Source organism: Gymnoscopelus braueri, assembly GCF_963280865.1.
Source record: "Gymnoscopelus braueri genome assembly, chromosome: 4".
Lineage (NCBI taxonomy): Eukaryota > Metazoa > Chordata > Actinopteri > Myctophiformes > Myctophidae > Gymnoscopelus > Gymnoscopelus braueri.
Genome location: NC_137605.1, coordinates 35,256,249 through 35,268,533, shown reverse-complemented (window position 1 = coordinate 35,268,533; position 12,285 = coordinate 35,256,249). Strand labels below are relative to the sequence as shown.

The 12,285-nt window shown below is 41.1% G+C and overlaps 1 protein-coding gene across 4 annotated transcripts in view; it reads right to left on the bottom strand.

The window, feature by feature from the left end:
• Positions 1 to 6,717, bottom strand: part of col14a1a (collagen, type XIV, alpha 1a) — a 169,290-nt gene extending 162,573 nt beyond the window's left edge. For all 4 annotated transcript variants that reach the window (XM_080427017.1, XM_080427019.1, XM_080427018.1 and 1 more), the window contains exons 1-2: positions 6,600 to 6,717; positions 4,210 to 4,343 (exon numbers count right to left, since the gene is read on the bottom strand). In XM_080427017.1, coding sequence (XP_080283143.1) covers positions 4,210 to 4,303 — 94 coding nt within the window. In that variant the 5' untranslated portion in view covers positions 4,304 to 4,343; positions 6,600 to 6,717. The remainder of the gene's footprint in view (positions 1 to 4,209; positions 4,344 to 6,599) is intronic.
• Positions 6,718 to 12,285: the final 5,568 nt, after the last annotated feature.

Sequence of the window (12,285 nt, the reverse complement as noted above, 5' to 3'; positions counted from 1 at the left end):
TAATGTGGCATCTACAGTACACTGTCTGGGGTTGTTGGGAGTAATAGCGGACATGAAAATTGTCCACTGTTGGTGGATATTCTACATGACTATTTCAGTTCTACGTTTTATGTAAAATACCTCATTGCATTGTCAAGTAATTTTGTAGGATTCCACTTGATATCCAATTCCCCTTGATATTTTATATCAAAAAATCAAAACCATTGTCATGTCCACTTTGTATAACAAGCCAAATAAGTTAGCAAAATATGAGATTCCGGCCAGATCTGGCCAAAATAAAGTTCCATTATTTGACATATATACGTTTGGTGACTCTGAATGCAAGATAACAACTAGGCAACTTCTTAGTTAAGCTGGACATTATTTGGAGGGTAAAACCACACTCGAGAGTTTTTGGGGTGGGCGGCTTAGCACTGATGCTATCCAGACACGTGTGTTGTATATACAAACATCCTCCACAGGCAGAATGCCCACTAATCCTCAGCTCAAATCCCCCCTGACCAGATGCTGCCGCTTAAAGAGACAGACCGGCAGAAATTAAAGGTTAGCAAATGCTGCCACACGAACAGACTCACCAGGAATACCCCCATGGTGCTCATTTCCCTTTATGCTGTAAACCTCCTCGCAGCGCGCGCGCACGCACGCACGTACGCACGCACGCACACGCACACGCACACGCACACGCACACGCACACACACACACACACACACACACACACTTCTATCTGGGCATGATACTGTACTATATATATATATATATATATATATACATATATATATATAATATATATATATATATATATATATATATATATATATATATATATATATATATATATATATATATATATATATATATATATATATATATATATCGGTGCTTCGTATATGTACGAAGCCAACACAGCGAAACACGTCGTGCAAAATAAAAGATGAACTTGAGCATTAACTGAGTCCTGTCCATCATCTTTGGAGTGTGCGAACACTTCCTGGAACCCTTCCTGAGAGAAGGGAGGTTTTCTGTCTTCTTATACGTTATCTTGCCTACCAGCACCTCTACCAGCACCATGAGAGCTACCTGATTATATACATATGTATGTATGAATGTACAGTACGTATACGTATATGTATGTAATGTATACAGGCAGGAGAGAGAGAGAAAGAGAAGAAAGGCTGGTAGACAGGGAGGCAGCAAAGTCAGGATGGTGAGAAAAATGCCTGAAAAGAAAGAGGTCAGACAGAAAAAGACTGAGAAAAGGGGTTGGAGGGAGGTCAAATAATAAGAACTAAGATAAAGAGAGACTATGTAGGAGAAGAAGAGAGGAAAAAGAAGTGAGATTACTTTCATTTTAAAGCAATGAGGTCTTATCTATCCTGGACTTTTTCATTTTAAATGAATACAAATAAAGACCATGCAGTGCCACTTACACAATTAACTGAGAGTACAAAAATAAAACACATGCTAAAATAACCATTATCAGACCATTACTATTAAAGGTAGGGTAAGTGATTTGCTTTGGTTAAAATAAGTGTTAAATAGCTCTATATTCTGATAGTACTCATTGCTATAGAGTGTTTGTTCAGTAAAAGGAGTCTCCTTGTCTCTCCAGCTCTTTATTAAACAGAAAATGCATTTTCGTTTCAGTTTCAGTTTCATTTCCAATTTTATCCAACCAGGACAGAGAACTCAATCAGAATACAGATTAAACAAGTGAAATTGGAAGTGATGACACTAAGAAATGAGCAGACAAAATTGGAACTGGAACACTATACAAATTAAGCTTAAAAAATTGTACTTTCTCCTGATTGGCTGAGATTTTGACACCTACCGAAAAATGTATTTTCTGTTTATTAAAGAGCTGGAGAGACAGGGAGACATCTGTTACTGAAAAGAACCTCTATAGCAATGATTACTATCAGAATATAGTGTTTTAACCTTTTAACAAAATACTTTTTGTTTTAACCCAAAAATATCACTTACCCTACCTTTAACATACAGTATATTGGGAATTAGCATTTTTACAATCATGTCTGTTTAGGATTACAATTAAATGTATTTACAGGCAGATCAAAGAATGGATTACTTTCTGGTGGATTGCTGGTTTTGGGCAACAGTTTATGAAGGAGAAAATGTCTATTAGATTTTAGGTAGACTGTTCCTTTAATCACCAATCGCTTCCCTGCTCCTCTTACTCCACAACCTGGAAGGAATGTGAGCTACACACACATGCGTGTGCACGCACGCACGCACACACACACGCACGCACGCACGCACGCACGCACGCACGCACGCACGCACGCACGCACGCACGCACGCACGCACGCACGCACACACTTATATGCACATGCTTGCATGTGCAATCATGCATGCAAACACACACACAGTGGGGCCAGTTAATGTTAAAGTGCCCCTAGGGGTGGTTTTCATATGATCTCTATCCAGATAACATTTGTAGACTTTTCCCTCTGCGGTCGCTGTGGAGCCAAGGGCATGCACTTGTGCTCTCTCTCACACACACACACACACACACACACACACACACACACACACACACTAGGGCATTCACGAATAGTGATTTTTAACATTCGAATTATTCGACCTATAAGTATTCAATATTCGATTAATCGATTTGATTATAAAAATAAAAATAAAAAATAAATTAAAAAAACGTTTTTTTTTTCTTTTCTTTTTTTCCAATGGCATTGATGACTCGACTCAAGGAATGCGAGTTGACGTCACACCAGAGCTCACAGCTGCGTGTCTGCTGTAGAAAAGCCACTAAAAAAAAAGAAATACAATTTTTTATTTTTTTATAGAATAATCGAATAGTGGTTTGATAGTCGAATAGTCGGTTTGATATTCGAATATTCGAATATTCGGTGAATGCCCTAACACACACACACACACACACTCACACTCACACTCACACTCACACTCACACATACACTCACACATACACATACACACACACACACACACACACACACACACACACACACACACACACACACACACACACACACACACACACACACACACACAGAGAGAGCAGGACTTTTGCAGTCAGCTATAGCTGAAGGCTGACTGTCTGACTGACTGATCTGGGGGAGACAATGATGACGAATAGGCATTCAGGATGAACTCTCATTGGAGGCATGTGCTCATGCACACACACTCACACACTTGTTGTAGCGAATGCAGAGAAATGTGTCTATTGGAATCGTTTTTTGGACATACGCTGAATGTTCTGAGGGAGAACATTAAGTAAAAGTAATGTCCTGCCAGTAACGCCACTGACAGAAGAGGATTGTTTTGGTAGCACTGAACACAGCAAAGATTTGTTTTGCAAGCTCCGCAGACAGGATATATTAGAACCTTCAGATTCTGAATACTGAATAGTTCACTGAAGAGTTGAAAACAACGCACGTTGAGGCAGTGCATATTGTTAAGCGCACCGTGTAGCTAATTACCACGGCTTGTGAGTATCGATGGTTGTCAAGACACATCATTGCAACATATTTATTCAAGCCCCACTGAGGCGTGGTAGCACCGTAGCATCGACAATATGTCCCACACATGGCATGCAGTTGGGGTGAAATGGTAGCTTGATATGGCGGTGATATGATTGGGATTAGGATTTGAGTTGATTGGACTGAAACCTCATGCATCAATCAAAACAGTCAAACTCACATGGAGAAGAGTGCTATTGAAGGAGGCCAGACAAAACCAGTATTTTTTTAAGGGAACTGTGGGTTTGGACGGCTAAGGAACAAGGGCATGGAATAACAGACACATAGGGAATACAGGAGAAGGGAGAATGTCACAAGAATGAGTGGATGAGAGGAGCAGGGAGGGAGATGGGGAGAACATGGGTGTGAATGTGCAGGGATTAGGAAAAGGAGGTTATCGACAGACAAGAAGAGAAGAGCTACTGTACAGGAAGGTGTGGGTTTGAAGACAAAATTATGTGGAGGCAGGGTTTGGGTGTCTTGTTGGGCTGGTAGAAGGAGCGAGGGAAGAGAGGAGAGGAGCTTGATTGAGGGGAGGGGAGGTGAGATTGGAAAAGAATGGATGATGGAGGATGGGAGATGGATTCTATTAAAGATGTGAGAGTTAAAAGTGAGAGACCGAGAGAGAGTGAGAGACAGAGAGACATAGACGGGGTGGGGGGGGGACATAAAAACTACTATGGGACTAGGACTACTTACCTTGCCCTTGGGCCATGGTGGAGGAATGGGAGAGGAAGGTTAGGAGCACCAGGGGACCCCACAGCCACCATGTGATCTGACCCACAGACAGCATCCTTACAAGCAACCAGCACACTGAGCAGATCAGTCTTGACCTGCAGGAGGACGGAGAGACAATGATAATAAAAAATACAAATAAATGAGAGGGGGAGAGAGACAGGGAGAAATATAGAAGAAAGAAAGAGAGGGTAGAACAGCGATATAATGAGAGACAGAGAAAGGAAGGAAGATGGCAAAAAAAGGGAATGAAGGGAATGAATGAATGAGAAAACAATCAGAGGAATGTGACAGAAAAAAGTAACGAGAGAAAAGAGCGAGAGATCAACAGAAGGGGGGAGAGGACAGACAGACATTCCATTAACAGTACTGTAAACACTATTCAATTCCAACAATGCACGAGGCAGAGGCCCACCTTCAATATATGTTGTCCCTTCAGGGCACTGATCTGGAATCAGTTTCCCCTACCTAACATAACATCTGTAAGCATTACAGTGCAGACAGCCAAAGCTGACCACAGAAAAGCTGTTAAATCTCCCCGCCTACACAAAGTGGGCTGATGGAGATTACTCTCCAAGAGAAACAGTAGAAGACTTTGTTAGACAGACAGACAGATAGACAGACAGACAGACAGATAGACAGACAGACAGACAGAGATAGACAGAAAATAAGGGGGTTAGGGAGAAAGAGACAGAGAACGAAACAGAGAGAACAAGGGAATGGATTGCACTCATGTGCACAGAGAGACCAACAGAGAGACAGAAGAGAAGAGAAGAGAAGAGAAGAGAAGAGAAGAGAAGAGAAGAGAAGAGAAGAGAAGAGAAGAGAAGAGAAGAGAAGAGAAGAGAAGAGAAGAGAAGAGAAGAGAAGAGAAGAGAAGAGAAGAGAAGAGAAGAGAAGAGAAGAGAAGAGAAGAGAAGAGAAGAGAAGAGAAGAGACATATTGACAGTAGTTTGACTGACAGTTCACAGGAGGAATATTTCCAGTGTCGTTTTCTGACCAAGGAGTGCAAACACCCATCCCTATACTCTCTTCTCCGCTACTCTTCATCCCTTCTCCTTTCTCCATAGACTTTCTTCTCTTTTCTCTCTCTTCTTCTTCTTTCTTCGCCTAACCTCCCTCGCCTAACCTCCCTCTATGCACCTTGTCCCGTCATTCTCCTATCCCTATTCCCTATATGTTCTCCATTCTTCTCTTCTCCACCCCATCTTATACCTTTGTTTGATTCCATTCCACATCATTATAATTTTTTCTACCCTTCTATCTTCTCTTCCCTCCCCACTCCTTTCTTCACATTCTCTCCTGCTCCTCTCCAGTCCGCTACTCATTTGGAATGGACAGAAACAGACAGGAACAGAGGGCAAACAGACTAGTTGTTTTATCTTTCAGGATACAATGCAATTTGTCGATCAAAGTTGTCACTATTGATTCATTATTTAACTCAGAGGCCATTCCCCTGTTGTTTTTGATCTGGTAATTGGTAATGCTCCAATGAATTCATTCATTCAGACAAAAGGCCAGAGTCTTTTTAACTAAAGCAATATAATGCCTTAGGAAATAACATTTCCTAAGGCTAATTTATTAATCATATTATGATTCATACATTAGCCTCAGGACAATAGCAGGATAATAAAGAGGATTAAGCAAAATAATTAATTTGTTGCCTCCCTCTGTTTTACTCTGTCTCTCTTTCAGGCACGCGCACGCCCAGGCACACACGCTCTCGCTCTCTCTCTCTCACACACACACACACACACACACACACACACACACACACACACACACTTTAGAAAGTAAAATACATTTATTTATGTTTCAACGTGCGCTGATTGAAATGTTTCTAAAATGCTTTGGACAAATCATATATGCACATTTGAGCAAATGTAATGAGTTAATGACCGGCTCATTTGCAAAGTTATATTCAGTTGAATCATTTCCTTCTTTTTGCTCCAATTGCTTGAGTTTCCAGCAAATTAATTTAATGGGAGTCATGTCGAAAATCATGTCAAAATTAAGTAGGCTTAGCCTACAGGCATTTGCAACTGCACAGTAAGCCCACACACATAATGCTTAATTTCAAACCAGCACACACAATTGTCAGTCACAGAGAAACAAAAGTCTGACTCATATAACATTTTAACACGTTTATGGGAAGATTGTTGAAGTTTGAGTTTTCAATTTTAATTGTATTGTTTAGGCTCCTTTCGATTTGTTCAAGATTTTAAATAACATGACATTTGATTAAGTACATTTCTAGTAGGGTTCTTATATATCCTGCAATCAGTCCAGGCTGTACACCTGTGATTGTCACACACGCACACACAAAGAATGAATGAAGCAGCATTTCATCATACCTTATTAAATCATCAATGAATAACGTCCTTATTCCCAGAGGAGATTCTCGGCATACCCAAGAGTCGTTCACACACACTCAAGGGTTTCTCTCTCTCTCACACACACACTCCCTCTCTCTCTCTCTCCGGTTACTATGTGGTCAGTCCGTCCAGACGAGAGGAGCTCGGAGTGGGTGTTTCTGTCCTCGTTTATCCAGCCATCCCTCCCTCCGGCTATTCCTCCCCTCCCTTCCCCACCCCTCTGCTCCGCTTCGCCTCGTTTCAGTTCAGAGAGACGGACGGAAGAAAGAGAGTGAGAGAGAAGGGGGGATGCGAGTGCGACCACCAGAGGGTTCTGCTGCGAACTGAACCCCACGATTCAATTCGTCTTCTTCAGCCCCTTGAGGCACTTTGTCCTCCTGCTACACTTCCTTGACCACGACAGTATGCAGCCTACCTCTTTAAAGTGTTAGGTGAATATTGCCCAAAATGGTTTGCATTTCTGTGTATCCTCGTGAAAACTGAAAAGTAATGTAAAAAAAAAAAAAAGCCGAGTACCAACCACCACACACTTGGCAGCTTCCAAGTTTTCTATCACTCTGAGTCTCCAGTCTCCGCGCGGAGCAGAAGCAGGTGCTCCGGTTAGAGACTGATGCTCAGCGCGCTGTCTGTCTGGACGTTAAAGGGATAGTTCACCCCAAAAAATACTTATTTTTCTATAAATTACACACACACACCCCATGAAGCCTTGAATTCATGGAGATTTTTTTTTTGTCGCATTCCTAAGACAATAATTTGATGACCGGCGGCAGTCTCCGAGTGTCTCCTCCATTTATTGGCTTAGGAATGCGACAAAAACTAAAAAAAATCTCCATGAATTCAAGGCTTCATGGGGTGTGTAATTGATAGAAAATAAGTCGTTTTTCCGGTGAACTAGCTTTAAAGGTACACTGACTGACGCAGGTTTGAACATCCGCTTCAGCTAAAAAGCCTTAACCACTTAAACCCCATATTAGTCCATGAGCCAGAGCCCCAAAATTGAGCAATGATTATCGAAAGAGTGGGCAAAACCAAACCTATAGTAAATTGTTCATAGGGTCAATACGAGTAAATAAATATATGATAACCTTTCCACAGGAGCAGCTTTTTCATAGTTATCACACATTTTGTTATTTTCCCCATACGTACATGACAGGTGAAAAAATGACAAAATTTAAAAAAGAGTTATCATAATGAAACTTCTCCAGTTGATTACTTACAAGAAGACAATGATTTATCGTATTACAAGTTTTCTGAAATTGTATATTTAGATATGCAAATTAGGCATTTAGTCCATGAGCCAGAGCCCCAACATTGAGCCAGATATTGAATATTCCCTTGTTAAAAACCTTTGACTCCAACATCTTAACAAAATGAAATAAGAATGCTGACTCTGGCTTTGTCCAATGTTCCAAAGTTGATTCTGGAAAGTTATGCAAATTCAGGCATATTTTCCTAATGCCTAATTTGCATATTTAAATATACAATTTCAGAAAACTTGTAATACGATAAATCATTGTCTTCATGTAAGTAATCAACTCAGGAAGTTTCATTATGATAACTCTTTTTTAAATTTTGTAATTTTTTCACCTGTCATGTACGTATGGGGAAAATAACAAAATGTGTGATAACCATGAAAAAGCTGCTCCTGTGGAGAGGTTATCATATATTTATTTACTCGTATTGACCCTATGAACAATTTAATATAGGTATGGTTTTGCCCACTCTTTCGATAATGAAATCTTGTCTGGCTCATGGACTATATGGTTGACCGGAGTCCCTCAAGGCTCTATACTAGTGTCTTTTCTGTTTTCTGTTATTGTGGGGAAAGCTTATGCCGAAAATAGCCGATCAACAAGGGATGCGTTGTGAGCTTGTAGATCTGCTATTTTCAGCGAAAGCTTTCCTCACAATGTGGATGCTGTGTTTAAGTGGTTACTTAAACTTGAAGTGACAGGACATTTTCAACAACTGCCTGGAATACTGTAGGGGCTATAGTGATCATCTATGACTATGACACCTAATTCCCAGTGTTTCTAATCTACACAGTCTTAAAACATATTCTTTTAAAGAATTGACTTGTTTTTGTCACTGATGTATGTATACAGTACCTGCATGTGTCTATATAGCAGAGAAACAGTTGTTGGGTACACTTTGCATTCCTATATGAGCGCCCTTGACGCCTGTTCAAGACGCCTGTGACTCACCCTGAGGGGGGGGAGGATGGCAGGCATGGGAAACAGACTGGTGAAATGTGCCACCGGCTGACTAAGATGAAACGCTGCATATCTACACTCCAGGTGTACCCTGGAGGCACTCCACATGCACTCAAAAACACAGTCACATTTGCACACGCACGCACACACACACACACACACACACACACACACACATACACACACACATACACACGCGCATGCACGTGCAGTCGTGCAGTGCACGTGCACGTGCACACACACACACACACACACACACACACACACACACACACACACACACACACACACACACACACACACACACACACACACAAATGCCTCTCCAAAGCAACTGTCCAGATGCCCGACACTATAATTAAGTGAATTGTGATTCTTGTCCATGGCCTTTCTCCTTCCTTTTCTCCTCCCTCTCTTTCGTCAACTTCATCCTGTTCTTCTCTCCTTCATCAGCGTACATACACCAGGGACACCCACACACAAATGCACACACACAGTTCCAGCACTGTACATCAAAGAATACAAAGTACAAACTATTTAGAATGTCTTCCGTTACTGACTTGCATCCAATTTTCCACAAATTCTTAAACATCTTGTTTCAGTAGTCCCTTCTTTATCTCTCCTGCATAACTGAAGTTAATTTATTTATATTAATACGATTCATAGTCTCCATTAAAAGCAGGAGGTCTGTGTTAGTAGATCAGCTACGTATTTATGCTATTCATCATATGAAGTAGGCTTAAGTGGTTCATTTGCATCATTGCAAAAACCTGTGGTTACGCTACTGTTTCATGTCAGTATGGCTGCTGTGAAAAAGGTCTATTGCGGTGCAATCACATGATGTCCCAGGTCGAATCACTCTGTTTATGGAGTATACTGTTGCATTACAATTACTTAAATATCTGTAAAGACTGAATACCAGCAGTACTCCAGAGCTGAGAACCAATCCTCGAGACTTGCATCTGTATTAGGTCTCATGTCCCAAGAACACGGTCACCCCGGGTCAAATCCGACGACCTCGGAACGGTCGCCACCAGATATTCCTAAACATAACCTCAGTAAAATTATGCCTAAACCTAACCTTATTCTTAAACGTAACCTCAGTAAAACTATGCCTAACCCTAACCTTATTCCTAATCTTAACTTCAGTAAAACTATGCCTAACCCTAACCTTATTCCTAACCTTAACCTTAGTAAAACAAATGCAAGAATACAGGAAGCGGTCTGCGGAAACAATGAGGGCGAGTGTGTTTTGAGGCGAGCCTTCCAGTTACCATAATGACACATTGATGTGACATTTAGGATACAGTACGTATATTTTGTGAGAAATACTGTATGTCATGAGACAGGCTGTACAAGCTCTGCTACACAGATTCAAATCTGAGGAGCTGTTTTGTTTGACGTTATGTCAACCAACTCTGTCTTTTTTCTATTCCACCTGATGGTTCCAGAACTAGAAAGGTGCATCCAGTAAAGCGCAAATCTCCGCCATGAGGCATGCGCTAATAATAATAGTGATTTATGCAGTTACATTTCTACCACCTACAGTTGCATAACATTTAACAGTTGTATACTCTCCCTCTCTCTTTCATACACATTAATTGTCTGCCTCTCTCCGTCTTTCTCTCTGCTCTGTCGGTACGCTTGTAATTTGGGTGTTTTGGTGTATGGTGTCAGGTTTATTATACAACTACATTTTAGTGTAAATCTAATGTCGACTTGCACTGGTTAAATTGTATGTCTTTCTAGTTCTGATACATCCCATAAGAAGGAGGAACAGTGCATTGTAATTGGCTAGTTAGAAGCGGGGCATTATAGCCTAGATGGATTAGTGTTCCATGATTGTTAATAAAATAAAATAAAACATAGTTGTCATTGTTTGAAAGTTACACACACACACACACACACACACACACACACACACACACACACACACACACACACACACACACACACACACACACACACACACACACACACACACACACACACACACACACACACACACACACACACACACACACACACACACCATTCTCCACCTTCTGTCAGTCTCTCTCTCTCTCTCTCTCTCTCTCTCTCTCTCTCTCTCTCTCTCTCTCTCTCTCTCTCCCTTCTTTCCTTTATCTCGTCAGTTCATGCCTCCTGTCTCTACCTTTTGTGTTGGAAAATCACTGTGCTATATGAATGTCCCACAGAGGTGGAAAAGGGCATCCACCTTTTCCACCTCTCATGTTCTCTTGAATAAATGCATCAAGTGGAATTGATTACAGGTCATTTACTGTAGCTGGTTGCCATATCATACCGCAGGAAAATCATCACCACTGGGTTGTTGTTATTATTAAGCAGAAAGAGGTAATCATATGAGGTTATTTTATGAATGTTCATGGCTATGATTGAGTAAGAAACAACACTACAGTACCTATCACCAAATATTCCTGGCATGGTACCGTATAGCGTATAGGCCTGAATCCTGGATAGCATGAAATAATAGTCCTATTATTCACCATAACATTTTCTGATATATCAGGGTTTTGAAAATGTGTTTATTCTGTTTGTTAAAGAATGAATGAATGAATATTTCTTAATGTGAAAATAATGTTAATACTGTTATCCATAGGTTGCATAGCAGCAGAATATACAGTATTATTTAGGAATCCTTCTAAAACATATTGCAGTCAAAGTTTCGAGTTCATGTTTATGCCTAGTGTCATACATACAGACATACAACATACATAGAACAAACGCTTGCATTCTCAGACCTTAAACACCCCTGTTCCTGTTTGAACAAACTTTTAAGAACTTCCTTTGTAGCTTCAGGGTGTGGCAAGCGCACACACACACACACACACACACACACACACACACACACACACACACACACACACACACACACACACACACACACACACACACACACACACACACACACACACACACACACACACACACACACACACACACACACACACACACACACACACACACACAGACCCCTTCCTTACATATTTAAGGTACAGATAACCCTAGATAGTGACAGCCACCCCAGATCACCCTCACAGAAAGAGCTTACCTCACACAGGTAAAGACACATGTTGTGTTTGCTTTAGAATGAAAGGCTCAAAACAGCCAGTTCAAATTGAGTTCAGGAATTCAGGGCCATGCGTACATACACACTCACATGCGCACATGCACGCACGCACACATGCACACACGCACACACAGGGACAGATCTACCGTCCAAATTAAGTGAAGACAAAATGTACAGTATGCTGCCACAGACAGATAGAGAATTGTATCCTAATTAAACATATTTATGTAATATTTTGGTTCTGAGACTCATTATACTAAGGTCTAAAACACACACAGATGCCCCCCCCCCCCCCCCCCCCCCCACACACACACACACACACACACACACACACACACACACACACACACACTCACACTCA